This window comes from Sitophilus oryzae, unplaced genomic scaffold (genome assembly GCF_002938485.1).
Source record: "Sitophilus oryzae breed Bouriz unplaced genomic scaffold, Soryzae_2.0 scaffold_1393_pilon_pilon, whole genome shotgun sequence".
Classification (NCBI taxonomy): domain Eukaryota; kingdom Metazoa; phylum Arthropoda; class Insecta; order Coleoptera; family Curculionidae; genus Sitophilus; species Sitophilus oryzae.
This window is the reverse complement of record NW_022146052.1, coordinates 3,372,040-3,397,232: the sequence shown is the minus strand read 5'-3', so window position 1 is coordinate 3,397,232 and position 25,193 is coordinate 3,372,040. Positions and strand designations below refer to the sequence as shown.

Sequence of the window (25,193 nt, the reverse complement as noted above, 5' to 3'; positions counted from 1 at the left end):
AAGTTGAAGTTGGATTGAAAGCTTGCAAGCTGCAAACTTCCACTTCAGCACGGAATTTTCGTTTGACAATTATGACAAGTTTGACATTTAAATTTTAATAATTATTTTGTTTGTGTCGTTGTTACAAGCCATTTTCCTGTGAAAAGTAAATAATTATTAAAAGAAAAATGAGTGAAGGACGCTATTCTTATTTTATTAGGACTTGTGGCTTTGCTGTTAAATAAAACGGCAATTATTGTTGCAGCTCAATAATTAGCTTGACCGAAAACCAAGGGGTTTTCCAAAGCCCAAAAAATAAGGTGTCCGACCCATATTAATGGCGAGAAAAAGTTTTGGGTGCTTGAGACACATTTTAGAAAAAAATCATCAATAAATGACGTTTTTGTTTCCATTTTTCTAAACATAAAAACTTGGAAAACCTAATTAACAACTGTCCCGGATTTTGACTCTTCCAAAATCAAAACCAACAACTAACCTAAAAAATGTCAGGCGAACGTTTAAACTCAGGGTTGCCACAAGAAAATTTTTGATTGTGCAGAACTTGACCATAAAAATGTGTAGCATTGTGTAGCAATCCATGACCAATAATTGTAAACTATCCAATAAGACCAAGAATAAGACGTAAAATCGCCAAATTTTAAAGCATAATTACGAGTCTCGATAAGAGCCTCACTTCCACTCGTTTGTATACGTCAATATATTCATTTCCCATTCCATTTCTTCTCATGTCAGCAAATATTGCAATGACTTCAAAATTGATGTCGCGAAACTAACGATTTTATGGAAAACATGTGGAAAAAATATAAATGAGTGCGTTGGACATTTCGGATATATGGATCTCGAACTCCCTGTCTTTCATGTGGGATATTTTCGTAGTATCATTGCAGTACTTCAATCGGCCGGTTAAAAAGTCTGTTCAAAAACTGTAAACAATTCAGGACTGTTTAATCGGCCAAATTTGTCCATAGAAACTGCAGTCCTTGCTGATATGGGAGGAAAAGTGAAATAGGAATTGAATATTATTCACGTATTCCAACGAGTGGACCGAACTACAGTGAAATTTGGCCTCATAATTTGGCCAAAGTACGTGTTATGTATTATTTAAGGAATTAAGCAATCCTGTCTATTTACCGTTTTTGATTCGACCAATAGATGACCGAAAATGATATTTGTCAGTTCAAAATTTAAAGTTCACTTGCGGCCTCTTTTAATGTAACTTAGATAACTTAAAAGCAAAAAAAAACACCTTTTGTCAGCTGATTTACTGTTCTGGTATTATTTTTTATAATAAATATGTAAATTCTCAAAATGTGTAGCACAGGCCATTGTGGTGTAGCTGTGCAGTCATGGAAGCAAATGTGTAGCAAAATACACAATTGTGTAGCTTGTGGCAACCCTGTTTAAACTAAAGATGGGCAAAAGTAACTGGTTTTTTGAATAACCGGTATTTTCCTCTAAAATAACCGGTTATTTAAAGGTAGTTTTTTTTTCATCAGTTAACCTAATAACCTTGCATTACGTTCAATAACCTATAGCCGGTTATTTTTTAAAAAATCGTACTTGTTTAAAACAAGTAACAATTAAATATTAGCTGTTTGAATCGTAAATTTCGAAGAAGCGAACGGCACGGATCTTCAGATATTACGACGATAACGGGAGAAGTCGCTCCCACTCCCAAAACGAAAATATATGACATCAAACATCAAATGTCAAAATTAAATCAGGCATCAGGCGAACCCTGATGATGATAATCAAAACAACGGCCGAATGGCCCTGACAGGTCAGGCCGTAAAACAAAGTACTAATGCCATAGACTACTACTAGCCACCAGTTAGCCAAGTGATACGAACCTAACTTCAAATAGATTCTCTAAATTCTATATTTAAATTTTAACCGACGGATTTTCAACGGTTCTTCAAAAGTTTTCCATGGTTTCGCCCAGTTTCACCCACGTTTCGCCGTAAATATATTTTATTTGTAGTTTGAAGTCTCTCTTGAAGCTTAGACTAAAGAATACAAAATTGAAGTTCAAGTAATGAATGAAGATAATAGTTCATTAACTATTCATTCAGTCTCCTTATTTTTCTTTGGTATTTGATTGTAGTTATTAGGATTAAAATAACTTGGTTGTAGATTGTAGAACTTGTGAGTTGTGTGGTTTATTTGAACGTTAAGTAATTACTAGTTTTAATATCATATCCATGTCTACTCAAAAAAGTGAGGTTAGCATTTTTATTTAAATTCATTTTGTACATATACATACTTACATTGCTACAATCTCTATTTAATCATGCGATTTAACTAAGTTTATTATCTAAATTTGAAGTAGACCTATGGAGTGTAGAGGTAAGTAAACCTATAGGAAAACTAAATATTTAGTTTTGCTAGGTTAGGTTATTTGAATAACCGGTTAATTTGTGTCGATTAATTTTGTCAAGTTATTATTTTTTAAAGATAATTCCGGTTAACCTATAACCGGTTTTTTACCAATAACCGCCCATCTCTAGTTTAAACACGCATGCGCAAAATTCGAATTGAAATTTGTTGTGAATGGTTAATTTCGTGCCGACTTTAACGTCGAAGTGCCACTCGGCCAGCGAATTGATTTCGAATGTAGCTTTAGTCTCGGAAATACAGGGTGTAAAAATTTCATTTTTATTTCGATTTTTTCCAAATAATTTCTGAAATAACGTCTATATTTGGATGAAAATTGGTATCTGGGAGTTTTTTGACATGAGAAATTTGATTTTGATGTCAATATGATTCCTATTTGTAGGGGGGGGGGCACCTACATGTGTTTTAACGGTTTTGAAGAGTAATAACTTTTCATTCGTACCTGTATGAAAGCACTGAGTAAAAAAATATACATTTCTGTGATTTTTTACGTAAAAAATGTCTCGGTAAATATCGCTAGGAGTAACCTTTCTCAAAATATTTAGAATAGAAATAGTCGATACATGTCATTATTGACAAAAAAATAAACACGTTTAGTAAGGCGAGTTCTCACTTGTCACTGACGCAGTCTGACTGATTCAGTGACACTGAACAAATAATGAACGTCAGAACCTTTGAATAAGAAGACTAAGGAAGGAGCATAATGCTATCCATGTATTCATGCATGGTGGGCGGAAAAGCCACCATAAAAGCTCTCTAGGTTGGGGATCCTTGACAGTTCTGTTTGACGATTCATTTGACACATTTGAATTTGATTTGAAATTTTGTGGATTTGTCAGTCTTTACGGAGCTTATTTTATGTTATTTATTATTTATTCTACTACTGATAGTTGTATAAAGGTAGTAAATCTAGATAGAAATTGTGGCAGAACTTAAATTAACAGTGACACTATCGCGATTTATCGAAAAAGACTCTAAAATACCGTATGATCGAAAAAAAACGGCGTCCAGTTGGCTGGGAAATGAACATCAATGACATTTCCCATAGTAAATCTAGATGGAAATTGTGGCAGAACTTAAATTAACAGTGACACTATCGCATTTATCGAAAAAGACTCTAAAATAGTTGGTTGTGTAGCGTGCGGTAGATCTCGGCAAAAATTGAGTGAAATAATGGAACAACTTTTCGCTAGTAAGTGACTATAGGTATAATATACATACGTGTAGTAAACCGATCATTTATGAAATTCACTTAAATTAACTAAATTATATATTTTTCTTGCATTTTAGCTTTTATTTATTACTTGTCAAAGATTTAATGTCAAAGAATTTAGATATGTTAATTTGACTTACCTGCTTCAGTAGCGTATCGGATGTTTGTGTTAATAAATACTTATTATAACTTATCTATTTTTATTACAATTATATATTTTTATAACAATTTTAATAACTACCAACATTTATTCACAACGTAAAATAAAACAACAAATTATTGAGTCTACCCCACGTCTACCCTACATCATAGTTTTACATTTTTTAAATAAAATTAGAACGACACTGATAAACCGGAATTTAAGTCGGCCATATTTGAGGCCCATCGCGGTGTACCTAAGATTTTTGATATGCTCCTTCCTTAGTCTTCTTATTCAAAGGTCAGAACATATTTTCATGTTAAATGATCAGTGATCAGTACATTCGTACTTTCAGTTAAAGTGAAAACCAGTTCTACTTTTTTTCATTTTTGACTGATCATTATCGAATAATGAATAGAAACTGAAGCGTGAGAACTACATTTTCGTGATTTGTTCAGTTTACAAGTTAAAGTTAATTAATTCTTTTAATATAGTTTCACTAGCACTCCGTTTATTTCTTCGCAATATCCAGGATCTGACCCACCACCTACGACGTTTTCTTCTTTTCTGATTTACCAGAATATTCTGTACCTAATTAATTGCTAATATTGTAAACAAACATCGCGAACACCTGGTTTCAATTTTGTTTTAACCATATGTCTACGAAATCACCACGTTAAAATGATTGGAACTGAATACTGAATGTAGCAAAACATGAAACGTGTGACTACAATCGTTGTTTTTTATTTTTCTGCGTCAGCGAAACTGACAAGTGAGAACCCGCCATCAATTTGGGAAATTTTAATCTTTAAAAGATTAAGAAAAATTTCGCACAAAAACATTTCAAATATATGAGTCTAATAACTATTTAGTCAACATGTTTAATTTGTGTCAATGATGACAGGTATTGATAATTTCGATTCCAAATATCTTGAAAACCATTACTCGTAGCGATTTTTCCTAAGAGACCTTTTTAACGCAGAAAATGTCGTAAATGTATATTTTTTTACTCAACAGTTTTATACAGATACGGACGAAAAGTTATTTCTCTTCAAACCAGTTAAAAAATATGTAGGTGGCGCCCCCTACAAATAGGAGTCATATTGACATCAAAATCAAATTTCTCACGTCAAAAAACTCCCAGGTACCAATTTTCATCCAAATATTGACGTTAGTTCAGAAATTATTTGGAAAAAATCGAAATAACAATGAAACTTCTACACCCTGTATCTCCGAAACTAAGCATTTTAGGACATACATTTATACGAACTTTTTTACTTACTTTTATCTGTAGAATATACTGCCGAAGTGTTCGGAACACAGTTTGGACCACCCTGTATAATAAGGTATAAGTAAAAAATATTAAATAAACGGTAAGTAGTTCATTTTTCAGTCTTTAATATATTAAATTACATTTTCAACAATTTTAGAGTATTTAAAGTGTATAAGTAGTATAAATACGGCTAAAAGATATAACTACTTGAATTTTTAGCAATCACAGTGAAATAGATACTACTTTAAATATAATAACATACTAAAAAAACTTACTTTTTTATTAATAACATTTAAAAAGTACACTCCAAAAATCTTACTATAAAATATGTAACTGTATGCCCTTTCAAGTTCATAGCTTTTTTTAGCTAAAACTATTCAGTTAGATCAAGATTATTAATCTTGAATATTATCGAAAAAACACACATATATACTATAACAATTTCACAGCACTAAATAGAAACACTGGATTTTCAATGGAAATGAAATCAAAAAGATGGATTATTGATACTATTTTTCCATCGTTTTTCAATACAGACATCACTGGGCATCTTCACTACACCTTAACATATGCAAAACCCATTCTTCCTTACTGATACTTGATGGTATTTAGTATTTTTGGCTATCAAGATTATTTGCACTATCTTCCCGTAGATTGTCATTTTCTTCAACACAGGGTGTTTCTTTTAAACTGTACACTGTTTTAAGACAATTATTTTATCAAGTTGAATTCGGAAACGGTTCAACTTTTTGTGATCAACTATTAAATGATCTTGAATTCGTACTATGGTACTGGTGGACTAATATACTAATAATGAGTTGTTACGAACGATGTGGTACGACGGAAGGTACTAATTTTTCCGCTGGTATCAACAACCGCACCGGGTTTCCGTTTTTTTTTGGCTCACCTTGAAACCACAGCCGGTACCACCGGTACAGACGTTCACGGTCATCCGCGAATGAGATCTTATTAATATCTCGGTACTATTTTCATTAATTAACCCGAAAAATTCGGTGCTTTTTGGAAAATACCATGATATATCTCTGAAAAAATTTAGTTTTTATTTAATTATTTCTTAAATTGATTTCTGAATAATATTAATATCTACAACAGTGTAGAAGACTATCTTTTTTTAAATTCGCATATTTTTTCTTGATTTGAGGTTCCGTGTGAATACGGATACGGATATGTAACGTAGAGAACCAGAATATGACAAAAAAAAACAAAATAAGTGGAACCCCCTCTATGTTTCTCGGACTTTCTTTCAAAACATATTCTGATAGAATATGAAATTCTATATGAAACAAAAGTATAATTTGAGTTGTTTCAGCCTTTTACTAATATTTTTTTAAACTGTATTTTCCTGACATAGAACTCTACCTTGAATTAATACTAAAATACATGTAATTATAAAAACAACGATAGAAAATAATGTATATATAAAGTTTACAAAAAAAACTATTATTAATTTTTATAATAAAATAAATGTTAGAAGATCTTGAGCAATTTATTGAAAGAAAATTTGTAAAAATATATTTTAGTTTAAAATTTTTTTGTGTTTCATATTTATACCGGGTGCGTCTCAAAAGTGGCTCACCCCTAAAACTTTTTTATTTTTTCAAAAAAAAAAAACGAGATTTGGTATGATAGTACCCTATGATCGAATAAAAACGGCGTCAACGATGGCTATGAAATGAAGATCGCTGTCATTTTATATGTAAAATTATATGGGAAATGTCATCGATCGTCATTTCCAAGCCAACTGGACGCCGTTTTTTTTCGATCATACGGTACCGTAAAATGGGGTGAATAGAAACAGTTTCGTAGGCTATTAGCGATATACCGGTTGATAAAAATGTGGTATTATGTTCCCGAATATTTTAAAACATGGGTCTTTGTTTGTTCTTTGCGTATACATATGTATAATTTGATTTTTGAAAAATATGCATATAAATATTAAATAAAAATAACTTTTGTGTTTCTATTCACCTGCTATTCGGGAGAATAGAAACACACATTGATGTTAAGGTTTTTATCTATTCTATTTCCAACAAGGTGATTAGAAACAGTAAATTATTACATATTTAAGTAGGTTTAACAATAATTAACAATACATATAATATAACAATTTATATGTACCGGCTTATGTATTACTTTAAAAATAAATATTTTATTTATAAAGTTTTCGCGCCATACAAAATAGGTGATAAATCGATCTCACATTTATTGATCAGCTGATTGACAGAAACAGTGCTGCCACAGATAAAAATATAGTTTTTACATTTTATTGTGTATTACCAATGATAGAAAAATTAGATATGTCGACTCTTTTTACTTTGAATATTTTTAATCGTGATTTGATTTTTTTCAGAAATTTTGTTTCTATTCACCCCTATGTTTCTATTCACCCCATTTTACGGTATATGACAAATTAGGAATGATTGACGTGTTCAATTGTTTTCGGCCATTTCCTGTTTCACCGGAAATGACTAAACTTTTGATTTTTAAATGGCACCTTCGGTATTTTTTAGCCGACCATACCAACACCCAAGTAGCATTTTCACGACTTGCGACCACATGTTTACTGGATTAGTTACAAAAAATAGTTAGCTCCCTATCTTGGGTATTAAAATAAATTTAAACGTTTTTATGACGTTGTGCCGACGTTGGACTAGTACTACAGCAAAGTAGAAGCTTCTGCGACGTCGAATAAACGTTGTCTTGTAACCTTTTTTGCTTAAGTGATCTTTAGGTGATTCGGACAACGTAGTTACAACGTTGGACAATATAGAGTTTTCCGACGTCAGTTTCAGGACCTATTCCAACGTTAATGCAAACGTCGTCTGTTTTACTAATTCCAACGTTGTTTAGATTTCCTTATTCTTACGTTGGTAGGACGTCTGAGTCACTACCTTTTTCCAACTGTATTGAACCATAACCTTAAATCTTAAATTTTCACTTCATTGTTCTGTTCAGTCAGACAGCTCAGTGCTGCTTTTTGTTTTTTATAAAAAACTTAATTAAAATGGAACATAAGAAAGGTACATATAAAACTAAATTTAAATATACATCGACATATATTACCGATAGTTATCCACTCCCTCGTTTATTTAGATTATAGAGGGCGGCACAAGCTAGACTATAGGATTTATCCCAAATTAGGCAATCTTGCGACTAGTATACTACCTGTTAAAGGCCGAACTGCGACTTTATTAGTCCAGTATGCGACTACTCGAACTACTCCATCTTAATCTATAAAACAACAAAGTGAAAGCAGCCATGTTGTTAAATAAGAAAATGTTTCGTTCCTACAATAGCAATTCCTGCCTTTTGAATACATTAACTTGAAATATTTGACCCTAAAAAACACGCGGAAACAATTTTTTCGACTGCGAATAAATTATTCTCATTTTACTAAAAAAAATTCAAGAAAATTTTTAAAACTTCTTTAATTTTAAGGCCCATTAGTATTTTTCAAAATAGAAACAATACATTTATCAATAAAGTTATTTGCGTTTAACTTTTTTGCCTTGGGTAACGAGTTACAGAGTCGGTTAAAGTGTTTCAATAATTGTGATCTTCAAACATCCTCCACACTTAAATACTTTTGTTTTGTTTTCCTTCACTGCCATCTGACATATGTCTCTAACTAAATCATAAAAATAATATTTTTACCATAATTATCCGAATTTAGGATAAAACGCGACTTGGACGCCATATTTATTTTATTTTTGCCATATTAGTACTAAATTAGGCTGCTAGCCAACGTCGGTATCCAACGTCGTTTCGAGCCAAAAATTATTCTCCAAACTAGTGCAGACTAGGGTTGACACGAGGTTGTGCCGACGTTGCGCCCCGACGTTTGGTCGCGTGACACAACGTTGTCCCGACGTCCAAATGCTGCTTGGGCAGGTATGGTAGGCTATTAAAAGATCGGCAAAAAAAAGTTTTTTTAATTTCACTCAAAATGAGTTATTTGAAAGGAACTGCCTACAAACTTTTTTTTAACATATTTTAGTATGGGCGCCGCGCCCGGAGGTACGTATATCCCTGCCTATATTAAATATATAATATATAATATTAAATATAGTTATACCAATATATTACCACAAATATAGGTGTAAGTGTGCTTTTTTTGGTTAAAGGATATAAGCCTGGTTAATCGTGATGCCTCGTTAACTATACCAAATGAATAGTCGGAAATTTTGAAAGAATTTTGTTGAAATTTACCGAACTCTATAAAGAAAATATGTCCTTTATTATATTAAAAAATTGTTTTGATATGGATTTCTATAAAATTTTCCGTAAATTATACGTTCAGTAACGAAGTAGGCCAAGCATTAATTTATTGGGACGATCTTTAACATAAAATAGGATTTTAATACCGAGTAACAACTTTTAATAATTAAACACTAACTATACTAATTTGTTTACTCGTTTTTGTGGTATATTCGTAACATAATGTATAAATTATAATAATTTAGGAAGGATAAGTTGTTTAGAGAGAAAAAAAAGCATTATGAATGCTGGAAAAATTAGTTTACTTCCTCATTGCATGTTTGTGACGAGTTTGTGACCTTAATGTTCCTTTTTTTTTGTATATTTTTGTCATAAATTCTAGAACGGGTTTTTACTTAATTATTAACTTAAGTCGTAATTTAATGTAGATTTGCGTCAGTGCGTTTGAATTTTTTTTTATATAAACTTTGTGAGTAATAACTAAGCGTTTGTACAAACATTAGGATGTTACATTAATAATATATGGAAAAAATATCCCCATGGATTAAAATTGAAACGTTTTGGGTTATTATTAATATATTTTTCAAAGCTAAATACAAACTCGTGTTTCTTACACAGATTTGAACAAAATTCCCTGAAATGGGGTTGTCTGTCCCTTGACTTGTCTTAATATTACAAACATTTCAGATCAAAGCAAGATATATTCTGAAAGAATATGAAATTCTGCATAGGACAAGTATAGTTTGAGTTGCTTTTTAGTATTTTTAAGAAATCAGACTATCTATACAGATTTGTGAGATGATTGTAGAAAACTCGAGCTATACTCAAAGTTTCAAATATTTTCTTAAAGTACTATACATATCCTAAAAGTACATTAAATGTTTTATATTCCCTGTAAAATTCATTTATTTTCAAGCATTATTAATATTTTTTTTAAGCTAAATACAAACTCATGTTTTTTCCACAGAATTAGACAAAATTTTCGAAAATGGGGTTGTCTCTCCCTAGTACTGCCTTAATATTACTAACATTTCAAATCAATGCAAGACATATTCTGAAAGAATATAAAATTTTGCATACGACAAGTATAGTTTGAGTTGTTTCAGACCTTTATTAATATTTTTTTAAACGGTATTTATAAGAAATGAGAAAGTTTAGTCAGATTTCTAAAACGATTGTTGAAAACTCGGCCTACACTCAAAGTTTACAATCTTTTCTCTCAGTACTATACATATCTTAAAAGTACATTAAATTTTGTATATTCCCTGTAAAATGCATGTATTTTGAAGTATTATTAATATTTTTTTTAACTAATTACAAACTCATGTTCTTTCCACAAATTTAGACGAGATTTGCGGATATTGGGTTGTCTCTCCCTAGAATTTTCTTAATATCACAAACATTTCAGATCAAAGCAAGATATATTCTGAGAGAATATGAAATTCTGCATACGATAAGTATAGTTTGAGTTGTTTTAGATCTTCACTGATATTTTTTTAAATGGTGTTTTTAAGAAACCAGACTATCTAGACAGATTTGTGAAATGGTTGTAGAAAACTCGAGCTACACTCAAAGTTTGAAATATGTTCTTAAAGTACTATACATATCCTAAAAGTACAATAAATTTTGTATATCCCCTGTAAAATTCATTTATTTTGAACCATTATTAATATTTTTTTTTAAGCTAAATACGAACTCATGTTTTTCCACAGATTTAGACAAAATTCCCGGAAATGGGGTTGTCTCTCCCTAGTACTGTCTTTAAATTACTAACATTTCAAATCAATGCAAGACATATTCTGAAAGAATATAAAATTCTGTATACGAGAAATATAGTTTAAATTGTTTCACACCCTTAATAATATTTTTTAAACAGTAAAAACATTATAAACATAAAAGTACTCTACTAAATTATACACTATACACTAAAAGACCTTAAGTTTTTTCTATATTGGAAAATATTATATACAAAATAAAATAAAATTCCATAAAATTTTACGTTGTCAGAAGACAGATATAACATAATGAAGAACCTTAAAGATATTTTCCACAAAATAATCTTTAAAAAATACTACAATAAATGGAAATCTCGATACCGTCATGGTCATTTGATACATTTTTAATATGTAATGATGTAAACAAACCTTGAAAGATCTTGTAAATTTCATTATCAAGATCAAGATGGCTGTGAAAACCAATGGGTTAGTCATACTATTGATTATTAATTATGGCATTAATACATTTTTTCGATTTGCCATATATTATAACGCGGTTTCACTTTTAATAATAAAAAAAATCTTTCACTTGTAAAGACAATTCGGGGACATACTGTATATATTTTTACCTGTCCTAAAACTGGTGTTTTCCGATTTGTAGTACTTTTCCACAATGGTCACAAAAATAACTGACCTATCCCAATTAAAGAGATAGTACTTGAAAGGTTGTAAAAGAGGTTGAACTTGGTACTGTCTACCTGAAGGCTACAGTTACACAAAAAATATGTATATTTTTAATATACTCCTAGTATATCAATCACTATTAATTATTATAATTATGTGAATATTCGATTTTGTTTACAGAATTTTTGGTAATCTCAATATGTAAGAAACTATCATATAAAATTATAAGATTTTACTACAAAAATATGTATTCTCCATAAAAAGTCATGGACCAAAGTTGTTTTTTTAATGATACACCCTATATATTAATTGAATTTCGGCTTCTAGAAAAAAATAAAGGTTTTATATTTCATTGAAGAAGCATATATGACCTAAAATATTTTATAGTGGGTTTTTGCCATATTTAATAGTGATGTCGATTTTCGATTTTACTTTTCGATGACGATTGTACTTTTGATTACTGGTTACTAATCATTACTTGCCTACTAAGTAATCATTTCAAATATCCGTTACTTTGATTACTATGATTACATTTTACTGATTTTGGAACTGCTGTCAATTTTGTCAACTGCTGTCAACCATTGTGTCTAATTTCACCTGCTTATGAGACATATTTTGGAAAATAAATTCTTAGTACACAGGTTTGTTAGAACCATTATTACAATTCTTTGTACTAATATTCAAAAGTTCACTTGTATAAAATTTCACCCCTAATTTCACCCTCTTAGGGGATGAATTTTAATTTTTTTTTTTCGTATCTGAGCATTTACTTTCATCACTTAAGGGCACAATATTCTATGCAAATTTTCATACATACAAATAAATTTTTTTTTTCTGAACATACACCTCTAATCTCACACCACTAAGAAGGGATTTTGGAAAAGGCGAATTTCTAAATATCGCTCTTTAGTGCTCAGTTACGTTACCTAAGGAACTTCTACGCAAAATTTCATACTTCTAAAACCCATTTTAACAAATTTTTGAGACAACTTTCGCCTCTTATTTTACCCTCTTAGAACCCTTTTTAAAAAAATATATACAAAATTTCACCACCAGTTTTACCATCGCTTCTCAGGGCTCAGTTATGTCACCCAAGCCTCTGTGCAATATATTATACTTTTAAAAGCGATTTTAACAAATTTTTGTACAAATTTTCACCCCTAACTTTACCCTCGTAGTGGATAAATTTCCAAAAATCGGGTATCCACTTTTGTCACTTAAGAATCTCTGCAACTTTTTATGCAACCCCTTAGCGGCCGAATTTCCAAAAATACCCTCTTAGTGCTCACTACATCACTAAAGGAACACATTTGCCAAATTTCGTGTTTCTATGTCAAGCAGTTTCGGCTGTGCATTATTATTATCATTATTATATTTTCAAAGAATTCGCATTTGATTACATTTACAATACTATGTAAACTGTTAGATAAAAAGTGGTTATTTATTTATTCAATAAATGTTTGTTAGTTATATTTTACTAGTTTTAGCAAGAACAATTATTCATTGCCCTATTTCAAAATTAAAAATCTAAAATTTTATTTCTGTTAATACCCCACTTCATATAATCTACTAAAGCGTGGTATCCATAGACTTAAAATAAAATATAGACTGAGCATCTCATTCATAAATAGCTGGAACATGCGGTCAGACAATGTCTTGTTATTGTTTTGGGTTATAACGAGTGCGACACGAGCGATAGATAGTTTGTCTCTGTCGTAACGGTCGTTCCCTGACGACTCTGCCGAGAAACACAACACTGTCTTTCATTTCTCAAGTACACCTGAACTCTCCGTATCATAGCCGGGTAATTTTTTTATTTTAATGAAGCTATAATTAAATTAAAAATATATCGTTTTTAAACTTTTTTATATTTTATTAAGATTTAGGACAGATTTTTTAAATAAAAGTTTAGAAAAAACGTCTTAGAGTCCAAAAAGGATAAAAATAATAAAATACACGTTAGAAAAGAAATTTTATAATCGAAATTACGTAATTTTTGAAATTAATAATAAATTATTAATTTTAGTCAAACATTTACAACCCCTGATATTAATCAACACAGGATCTATTCCACAGATATAATAGAATCGGCGACAGGGAGAGAAAAAAAAATATGATTGTTGTAACTTTTTTTCTGGTTAAGTGATGTCTTATTATGTAAATTAGAGAAAACATGAATCTGTTCCATTAAAGCAAGGAAGGTGATAGGAAGTGGATAAAATGAAAACTACATTTATTTAACTCGGTACTGTCTTTGTTATACCGGGTGCGTCCCAAAAGTGGCTCATCCCCCAATAATTTTTTTATATTTTCAAATAAAAAAAACAAGATTTAGTATGCTAGTATATGACATAAATTAGGATTAATTGAGGCATTCAATTGTTTTTGGTCACTTCCTGTTTCACCGGAAATGACTATAACTTTTAATTTTTAAACGGCACCCTCGGTATATTTCTACTTTATTCGATAGAAAATGACACTCTGGGTAGAATAACATATCATATGTCAACTTTTGACATTTTCGCATATGGTTTAATTGTAATTGTAACACGCGGTTCATAACGACAATTTGACTCGAAATACCAAGTGTGTGGTATCAATATATTCATAAAAAAATGCTTTTTCCAAATATGCTAATGAGTCACCCTTGTTCCATTTGAAAAAATATGAATGACATATGTATGATTAAAAATACGATTTGTACATCTTTTAACCGGCCTAGACACGACACGAAACCTATTAGACGATCAAAACTATTTTCCAAGGCTCCTTGATTAAAACCTAGTGTTTTTAACAACACCATGGCACCCTGGATTGAAATTTAAAATACGATTTGTTTTTAAGCGACAATGTCAAAAGTTGACATATGATATGTCATTCTATTCACAGTGTCATTTTTTATCGAATAAAGTAGCAATATACCGAGGGTGTCTTTAAAAATCAAAAGATGTAATCATTTCAGTGAAACAGGAAGAGACCAAAAACAATTGAATACATCAATAAATCCTAATTTCTGTCATATACCTACTAACATACAAATCTGGTTTTTTTTTATCTGAAAAAAATAAAAAAGTTATAGGGGTTGAAACGACCCGGTATATTAAAAAATATTGTTTCATAATATCATTTTAAAAATCTTGTATGTTATTTTAGACTCTGAAGATAATTTTAGAATAAACCGGAATATATTTGTAATAAAAACATTATTAATTATTAACAGGGTTATAATTATGATTTTGTTACAATGTAAGTAAGTAAATAATAGTAATGTAAGAGAAAAAAATCAGATTTTACATTTTACTAAAATATTATCTAAATAAGCGCTTTTCTACCACAACGCCACTGACTCCTAATGGGTAAATTGAGAGTTGCCTACCGGTCGAAAGTCGTTTCAAGACTTAAATGGATTATTTAAGTCAAATTTCTTGCAAATTTGGCACTGGCGAACCATATTTTATAGTTCTTGAACAGAAAAAATCAATAAAATAAACACTTAAGGACTACAAGCTAAGAAAATGCGTTAATACAGCCGGGGACATAGCGGCAACAAAGCTTTACCGCACACGCGACGAGTACTACAAAGGTAATAAATGAATGAATAGGCTCCCTCGCCTCTAATCGGTGTTGTCATATTGTAAAGAACTTATCCTTTTTAAACAGTATCCGACTTATAATTTAGTAGTATAAGGACTATTTAATACATCTATGGAATATTAAAACCTACTTTATTAAAATGTAGTATTAATATCTCAATATATGTGTATAACAAGAAAAAAAAATATTGATAATATTAAAGACGTGACAACATAGGCTGGATGAGGAAAGCTCGGTCGACTGTACCCAGAAGTAAACATGTGTACAAAAAAGATTGTTTGACCGCGTTGAGATGTAAATAGTGTAGTCTATATTTTATTTTAAGTCTATGGTGGTATCCTATTTTTAACCTCCTGTATATTATATAATTTCTTTCATGTTTATTTTTTCAATCTTTAAAAATCATTACTAAATGAAAAGAAATTTCACAATATTTAATAATCATTTTTATTTTGAAGTATGTATAATTTTACTTTTTGATTTAACACTATAGGAAATATTATTTACACTTTACACAGTACTTAACCCTAACAGGAATTCATATAAATTTAAGTAGTAATGTATAATCTACATATATTTACTGATCACAGATGAGATTCAAGATATACAGGGTGGTCAAAAATATATGTATAAAAGTTCGTACACATTCGGGCCTCGTTTTGGAGATACGGGGTAGTGAACTTTCTTCTTTTTTGGGCACAGAGTAGGATTTTAACAACGCAAAAATTACTGTGAAAGAAGCGATAGTCTTTTAAACGAAAAACAGAAGAGGCTTTTTTAATACAGTCATATAAATAAATGTATTGGAAATTTATTCGCGACCAAACTTCAAAAGAAATTATTTGGAAAAAATCGAAATAAAAATGAAACTTCCACACCCTGTATCTTCTAAACGAAGCGTTTTAGGACATGTACCTTTTTTACTTATTTTTATCTGCAGAATATAACACCCAAAGAAAATAATAAAAAATATCACTGAATGTCTTTAAAATTGACCAATCATTTTACTAAACGTTTATAAATTTTATTATTCTATAGTGCATTTTTTTCTACAATTTTTTCGTGTTCTTCTTTAGTACTCTCCTTTTTCACAAAATATTCCTGGATTTCCTCCAGAGTTTTACCTCTGGTCTCTGGCAAAAAAATGATTACAAATATAGTTCCAACTACGGCCATACCTCCGTAAAAGAAAAACACTCCGTAGGCGTTCATACTTTCCATCATAGTAGGGTACAATTTCACCGTTATAAAAAACAGAAAGTTACAGCCTGCACCAAAACCCAAGTGGCAGGCACACCTCTTATATTTCCGATATACTAGAAGATAATGCAAAAGGTATAGGGTAGAATCCCATGGTACTTATAAAGAAATACAGTATCAATAAAGACAGAGGAATCAGAGTCAGTTTTTTCTCCAACTCTTCACTGATTAGTCCTTGTTTGATACATAAAATATAACTACCCAGAGTCAGCATACAGATTGACATTCCTGTCCCTGATACAATACTGAGCGGTCTTCTACCGTAATGCTTGCTGGAGTAACTCAGCAATAACATAGCTACAAGTCGGACTGTAGCTATCAAAACTATCGTTATGTAAGCATCCAGCTCTATTTTAGCTCCCTGAACTATATCGATTGCATAGAACATTATAACGAAAATTCCTGTGAATTGCTGGAAGAAGAAATAGGTGATGACTAAGAAGAATGGTTTAAAGAAACTTTTTTTCATCCGGAGTTTGACTTTTTGGTGAATTGTTGATAAAGTTTCTTATTTTCTACTTTTACTTATTCTTATCTGCATAATAAACCACCCTGTACATAAAATACTTAGTTAATCAGCCGCAAAAGAAGTAAATATAAAAGAAAATAATAAAAATATCACTGAATGTCTTAAAATTGACCGATCATTTTACTAAACCGTAATAAATTTTATTATTCTATACTGCATTTTTTTCTACAATTTTTTCGTGTTCTTCTTTAATACTCTCCTTCTTCACAAAGTATTCCTGGATTTCCTCCAGAGTTTTACCTCGGGTCTCTGGCAAAAAAATGATTACAAATATAGTTCCAACTACGGCCATACCTCCGTAAAAGAAAAACACTCCGTAGGCGTTCGTACTTTCCATCATAGTAGGGTACAATTTCACCGTTATAAAAAACAGAAAGTTACAGCCCGCACCAAAACCCGCGGCAGTACCTCTTATATTTCCGGGATATACTTCAGAAGATAATGCAAAAGGTATAGGGTAGAATCCCATGGTACTTATAAAGAAATACAGTATCAATAAAGACAGAGGAATCAGAGTCAGTTTTTTCTCCAACTCTTCACTGATTAGTCCTTGTTTGATACATAAAATATAACTACCCAGAGTCAGCATACAGATTGACATTCCTGTCCCTGATACAATACTGAGCGGTCTTCTACCGTAATGCTTGCTGGAGTAACCCAGCAATAACATAGCTACCAGTCGGACTGCAGCTATCAAAACTATCGTTATGTAAGCATCTAGCTCTACTTTAGCTCCCTGAACTATATCGATTGCATAGAACATTATAACGAAAATTCCTGTGAATTGCTGGAAGAAGAAATACGTGATATTCTCAAGAAGAATGGTTTAGCAACTTTTTTTTTCATCCGAGTTTGACTTTTTGGTGAATTGTTGATAAAGTTTATTTTCTACTTTTACTTATTCTTATCTGCATAGTAAACCACCCTGTACATAAAATACTTAGTTAATCAGCCGCAAAAGAAGTAAATATAAAAGAAAATAATAAAAATATCACTGAATGTCTTAAAATTGACCGATCATTTTACTAAACCGTAATAAATTTTATTATTCTATACTGCATTTTTTTCTACAATTTTTTCGTGTTCTTCTTTAGTACTCTCCTTCTTCACAAAGTATTCCTGGATTTCCTCCAGAGTTTTGCACTGGTCTCTGGCAAAAAATGATTACAAATATAGTTCCAACTACGGCCATACCACCGTAAAAGAAAAACACTCCGTAGGCGTTCATACTTTCCATCATAGTAGGGTACACTTCACTGCTAAAGTTAAACAGAAAGCCACAGCCTGCACCAAACCCGCAGTACCTCTTATATTTCCGGGATATACTTCAGAAGATAATGCAAAAGGTATAGGGTAGAATCCCATGGTACTTATAAAGAAATACAGTATCAATAAAGACAGAGGAATCAGAGTCAGTTTTTTCTCCAACTCTTCACTGATTAGTCCTTGTTTGATACATAAAATATAACTACCCAGTGTCAGCATACAGACTGACATTCCTGTCCCTGATACAATACTGAGCGGTCTTCTACCGTAATACTTGCTGGAGTAACTCAGCAATAACATAGCTACCAGTCGGACTGTAGCTATCAAAACTATCGTTATGTAAGCATCTAGCTCTACTTTAGCTCCCTGAACTATATCGATTGCATAGAACATTATAACGAAAATTCCTGTGAATTGCTGGAAGAAGAAATAGGTGATGACTAAGAAGAATGGTTTAAAGAAACTTTTTTTCATCCGGAGTTTGACTTTTTGGTGAATTGTTGATAAAGCTTATTTTCTACTTTACTTATTTCATTCTGCATAATAAACCACCCTGTACATAAAAAATACTTAGTTAATCTCGCTGCAAAAGAAGTAATATAAAAGAAAATACTAAAAATATCACTAATGCCTAAAATTGACCGATCATTTTACTAAACCGTAATAAATTTTATTATTCTATACTGCATTTTTTTCTACAATTTTTTCGTGTTCTTCTTTAGTACTCTCCTTCTTCACAAAGTATTCCTGGATTTCCTCCAGAGTTTTACCTCGGGTCTCTGGCAAAAAAATGATTACAAATATAGTTCCAACTACGGCCATACCACCGTAAAAGAAAAACACTCCGTAGGCGTTCATACTTTCCATCATAGTAGGGTACAATTTCACCGTTATAAAAAACAGAAAGTTACAGCCCGCACCAAAACCCGCGGCAGTACCTCTTATATTTCCGGGATATACTTCAGAAGATAATGCAAAAGGTATAGGGTAGAATCCCATGGTACTTATAAAGAAATACAGTATCAATAAAGACAGAGGAATCAGAGTCAGTTTTTTCTCCAACTCTTCACTGATTAGTCCTTGTTTGATACATAAAATATAACTACCCAGAGTCAGCATACAGATTGACATTCCTGTCCCTGATACAATACTGAGCGGTCTTCTACCGTAATGCTTGCTGGAGTAACTCAGCAATAACATAGCTACCAGTCGGACTGTAGCTATCAAAACTATCGTTATGTAAGCATCTAGCTCTACTTTAGCTCCCTGAACTATATCGATTGCATAGAACATTATAACGAAAATTCCTGTGAATTGCTGGAAGAAGAAATAGGTGATGACTAAGAAGAATGGTTTAAAGAAACTTTTTTTCACTGAGTTTGACTTTTTGGTGAATTGTTGATAAAGTTTCTTATTTTCTACTTTTACTTATTCTTATCTGCATAATAAACCACCCTGTACATAAAATACCTAGTTAATCAGCCGCAAAAGAAGTAAATATAAAAGAAAATAATAAAATATCACTAATGTCTTAAAAATTGAACATTAAAAAAACATTTAAAAAAAAATAAATTTTATTATTCTATACTGCATTTTTTTCTACAATTTTTTCGTGTTCTTCTTTAGTACTCTCCTTCTTCACAAAGTATTCCTGGATTTCCTCCAGAGTTTTACCTCGGGTCTCTGGCAAAAAATGATTACAAATATAGTTCCAACTACGGCCATACCTCCGTAAAAGAAAAACACTCCGTAGGCGTTCATACTTTCCATCATAGTAGGGTACAATTTCACCGTTATAAAAAACAGAAAGTTACAGCCTGCACCAAAACCCGCGGCAGTACCTCTTATATTTCCGGGATATACTTCAGAAGATAATGCAATGATAGGGTAGAATCCCATGGTACTTATAAAGAAATACAGTATCAATAAAGACAGAGGAATCAAAGTCAGTTTTTTCTCCAACTCTTCACTGATTAGTCCTTGTTTGATACATAAAATATAACTACCCAGAGTCAGCATACAGACTGACATTCCTGTCCCTGATACAATACTGAGCGGTCTTCTACCGTAATGCTTGCTGGAGTAACTCAGCAATAACATAGCTACCAGTCGGACTGTAGCTATCAAAACTATCGTTATGTAAGCATCCAGCTCTATTTTAGCTCCCTGAACTATATCGATTGCATAGAACATTATAACGAAAATTCCTGTGAATTGCTGGAAGAAGAAATAGGTGATGACTAAGAAGAATGGTTTAAAGAAACTTTTTTTCATCAGGAGTTTGACTTTTTGGTGAATTGTTGATAAAGTTTCTTATTTTCTACTTTTACTTATTCTTATCTGCATAGTAAACCACCCTGTACATAAAATACTTAGTTAATCAGCCGCAAAAGAAGTAAATATAAAAGAAAATAATAAAAATATCACTGAATGTCTTAAAATTTTACCATCGTTTTACTAAACTGTAATAATTTTATTATTCTATACTGCATTTTTTTCTACAATTTTTTTTTTAATATTAAAATATATAGTTCTTCTTCACAAAGTATTCCTGGATTTCCTCCAGAGTTTTACCTCGAAGTCTCTGGCAAAAAATGATTACAAATATAGTTCAGACCGCTCAGTATTGTATCAGGGACAGGAATGTCAATCTGTATGCTGACTCTGGGTAGTTATATTTTATGTATCAAACAAGGACTAATCAGTGAAGAGTTGGAGAAAAAACTGACTTTGATTCCTCTGTCTTTATTGATACTGTATTTCTTTATAAGTACCATGGGATTCTACCCTATACCTTTTGCATTATCTTCTGAAGTATATCCCGGAAATATAAGAGGTACTGCCGCGGGTTTTGGTGCGGGCTGTAACTTTCTGTTTAACTTTATAACGGTGAAATTGTACCCTACTATGATGGAAAGTATGAACGCCTACGGAGTGTTTTTCTTTTACGGAGGTATGGCCGTAGTTGGAACTATATTTGTAATCATTTTTTTGCCAGAGACCCGAGGTAAAACTCTGGAGGAAATCCAGGAATACTTTGTGAAGAAGGAGAGTACTAAAGAAGAACACGAAAAAATTGTAGAAAAAAATGCAGTATAGAATAATAAAATTTATAAACGTTTTAAAGACATTCAGTGATATTTTTTATTATTTTCTTTGGGTGTTATATTCTGCAGATAAAAATAAGTAAAAAAGGTTCATGTCCTAAAACGCTTCGTTTAGAAGATACAGGATGTGGAAGTTTCATTTTTATTTCGATTTTTTCCAAATAATTTCTGTTGAAGTTTGGTCGCGAATAAATTTCCAATACATTTATTTATATGACTGTATTAAAAAAGCCTCTTCTGTTTTTCGTTTAAAAGACTATCGCTTCTTTCACAATAATTTTTGCGTTGTTAAAATCCTACTCTGTGCTCAAAAAAGAAGAAAGTTTACACTACCCCGTCTCTCCAAAACGAGGCCCGAATGTGTACGAACTTTTATACATATATTTTTGACCACCCTGTATATCTCGAATCTTATCTGTGATCAGTAAATATGTAGATTATACATTACTACTTAAATTTATATGAATTCCTGTTAGGGTTAAGTACTGTGTAAAGTGTAAATAATATTTCCTATAGTGTTAAATCAAAAAGTAAAATTATACATACTTCAAAATAAAAATGATTATTAAATATTGTGAAATTTCTTTTCATTGAGTAATGATTTTTAAAGATTGAAAATAAACATGAAAGAAATTATATAATATACAGGAGGTTAAAAATAGGATACCAAGCTTCAGTAGATTATATGAAGTGGGGTATTAACAGAAATAAAATTTTAGATTTTTAATTTTAGAATAGGGCAATGAATTACTAGTTCTTGCTAAAACTATTAAAATATAACTAACAAACATTTATTGAATAAATAAATAACCACTTTTTATCTAACAGTTTACATAGTATTGTAAATGTAATCAAATGCGAATTCTTCGAAAATATAATAATGATGATAATAATGCACAGCCGAAACTGCTTGACACAGAAACACGAAATTTGGCAAATGTGTTCCTTTAGTGATGTAGTGAGCACTAAGAGGGGATTTTTGGAAATTCGGCCGCTAAGGTGTTGCATAAAAAGTTGCAGAGATCCTTAATTGACAAAAGTGGATACCCGATTTTTGGAAATTTATCCACTACGAAGGTAAAGTTAGGGGTGAAAATTTGTACAAAAATTTGTTAAAATCGCTTTTAAAAGTATAATATATTGCACAGAGGCTTGGGTGACATAACTGAGCCCTGAGAAGCGATGGTAAAACTGGTGGTGAAATTTTGTATATATTTTTTTAAAATTAGTCCTAAAAGGGTTCTAAGAGGGTAAAATAAGAGGCAAAAGTTGTCTCAAAAATTTGTTAAAATGGGTTCTAGAAGTATGAAATTTTGCGTAGAAGTTCCTTAGGTAACGTAACTGAGCACTAAAGAGCGATATTTAGAAATTCGCCTTTTCCAAAATCCCTTCTTAGTGGTGTGAGATTAGAGGTGTATGTTCAGAAAAAAAAAATTTATGTGTATGTATGAAAATTTGCATAGAATATTGTGCCCTTAAGTGATGAAAGTAAGTGCTCGGAAACGATTTTTAAAATTCATCCCCTAAGAGGGTGAAATTAGGGGTGAAATTTTATACAAGTGAACTTTTGAATATTAGTACAAAGAATTGTAATAATGGTTCTAACAAACGTGGGTACCATAAAATAATAAATACAAGAAGAAGTGTCAAGTCAATGTTAAATTATGGAAACAGCGTGGCTGCCTGGGTAACTAATTTTCAGATATGGCGGCTGGGACAATTGACATGACATAGACATGACAATTTCAATTTTATGAAATTTATTTCCGTTTCCGGTTTTTAATGGCGGGCTGTTCAGCAGGTTTAAATGAGGGTTAATATACTTTTTACTCTTTCTAGTAGTAAATAATACAACAAAAAGTACCTCAAAAATATTTATTTGGAATTTAGAACAATGTAAATATGCAAATCAACACAATTAAAGAGCTATAAACCAATAAACTACTGTATCAATATCAAATATTTAAATAATATCAGAGATGCTGTGTTAAAAGTGAATTAGTAAAGTAACAGTGCATTGACTTACAGAAAACTTGAAGATACATAAATGTTTTCACAGCTTCACGGGCATAAAACTAAATAACTGGAAGCAGGAAAAGGCAACCGAAACCCACACAAAACCTGGAATCAAAAAAAATATGTAAAAAACATAAATATAGGTACATAAGACTTTTGTGAATTAAATCAAAACAGGACTTGAATGAAAATAAAATGAATAAAAAATATGATACATATACATCTAATATCTCATTTGTATTTTAAAAATAATCTACATACATAGATGTAATTACGCATTTCTGTTCATCTTGTAGAAAATTAATGTAGGCTAATAATAGTTCAATAATCATAATTTACCTTGTATAACTTGCTTTCAATTGCTCAAAATCACCGATCAGTCTTTAAAGTAGAGATACGGAAAAATCCTTGGCAAAGAATATCCCAAGATCCTTGGGTTTAAAACTAAAAAATATAAAACAGTTAATATATTACCTATTTTTACATATAATATGGCCCATACCTACTACACGCAGAAACGTCGATTTCATAATTTTCTTCATGTAATTAATATCATATATACTTTATTAAAGTGTTAACAAGGAACTTTATATCATCAAAAAACATCTTTGTACTTATAAATTTCAGGCGAAATATCAGAAACAAACTTCCAATCAAATCTAAACGGCAAAATTAAAATGGCGCCCGACCTTGCCAGAGGCCTCGGGAGCTGACGCTGACTACACAGACAAAAGACAAAAAGAACAGGACGCCGACGTGCATAAAAATGTTCCGTAGCAGAAATTGACAGAAATCATATAGAAATATTCAGATTTTTGTCTAGGACAGTCTAGAAGGCCATGCTTTCTGCCTGGGTAGAACCGCGCCACAACTGTTTCCAATTTTCCGGTTTACTGTCACCCCCCTGGTGGGTACTAAGAATCTATTTTCCAAAATATGTCTCATAAGCAGGTGAAATTAGACACAATGGTTGACAGCAGTTGACAAAATTGACAGCAGTTCCAAAATCAGTAAAATGTAATCATAGTAATCAAAGTAACGGATATTTGAAATGATTACTTAGTAGGCAAGTAATGATTAGTAACCAGTAATCAAAAGTACAATCGTCATCGAAAAGTAAAATCGAAAATCGACATCACTATTAAATATGGCAAAAACCCACTATAAAATATTTTAGGTCATATATGCTTCTTCAATGAAATATAAAACCTTTATTTTTTTCTAGAAGCCGAAATTCAATTAATATATAGGGTGTATCATTAAAAAAACAACTTTGGTCCATGACTTTTTATGGAGAATACATATTTTTGTAGTAAAATCTTATAATTTTATATGATAGTTTCTTACATATTGAGATTACCAAAAATTCTGTAAACAAAATCGAATATTCACATAATTATAATAATTAATAGTGATTGATATACTAGGAGTATATTAAAAAATATACATATTTTTGTGTAACTGTAGCCTTCAGGTGGACAGTACCAAGTTCAACCTCTTTTACAACCTTTCAAGTACTATCTCTTTAACTGGGATAGGTCAGTTATTTTTGTGACCATTGTGGAAAAGTACTACAAATCGGAAAGCACCAGTTTTAGGACAGGTAAAAATATATACAGTATGTCCCCGAATTGTCTTTACAAGTGAAAGACTTTTTTTATTATTAACATAAAAGTGAAACCTCGTTATAATATATGGTAAATCGATAAAATGTATTAATGCCATAATTAATAATCAATAGTATGACTAACCCATTGGTTTTCA

General features: G+C 31.2%; 3 protein-coding genes and 1 pseudogene across 3 annotated transcripts; all 4 read right to left on the bottom strand.

Moving 5' to 3' along the window:
- Positions 1 to 16,283: 16,283 nt before the first annotated feature.
- LOC115875684 (facilitated trehalose transporter Tret1-2 homolog) lies at positions 16,284 to 17,044 on the bottom strand. The gene is made up of 2 exons (XM_030891216.1): positions 16,569 to 17,044; positions 16,284 to 16,537 (listed from the first exon to the last, which is right to left on the bottom strand). Exons 1-2 carry the CDS (start codon positions 16,978 to 16,980, stop codon positions 16,284 to 16,286), a joined length of 666 nt encoding a protein of 221 aa, XP_030747076.1. The 5' UTR covers positions 16,981 to 17,044.
- Positions 17,031 to 18,809, bottom strand: LOC115875655 (facilitated trehalose transporter Tret1-2 homolog). Its single transcript, XM_030891174.1, has 2 exons — positions 18,345 to 18,809; positions 17,031 to 17,448 (listed from the first exon to the last, which is right to left on the bottom strand). The coding sequence occupies exons 1-2, from the start codon at positions 18,778 to 18,780 to the stop codon at positions 17,189 to 17,191; spliced, it is 696 nt and encodes a 231-aa protein (XP_030747034.1). The 5' UTR covers positions 18,781 to 18,809; the 3' UTR covers positions 17,031 to 17,188.
- Positions 18,810 to 18,934: 125 nt separating this feature from the next.
- Positions 18,935 to 19,779, bottom strand: LOC115875657 (facilitated trehalose transporter Tret1-2 homolog). Its single transcript, XM_030891176.1, has one exon. The coding sequence runs from the start codon at positions 19,597 to 19,599 to the stop codon at positions 18,985 to 18,987; it is 615 nt and encodes a 204-aa protein (XP_030747036.1). The 5' UTR covers positions 19,600 to 19,779; the 3' UTR covers positions 18,935 to 18,984.
- Positions 19,780 to 19,878: 99 nt separating this feature from the next.
- On the bottom strand, positions 19,879 to 20,743 carry LOC115875656 (annotated as a pseudogene).
- Between the last annotated feature and the right edge of the window lie 4,450 nt (positions 20,744 to 25,193).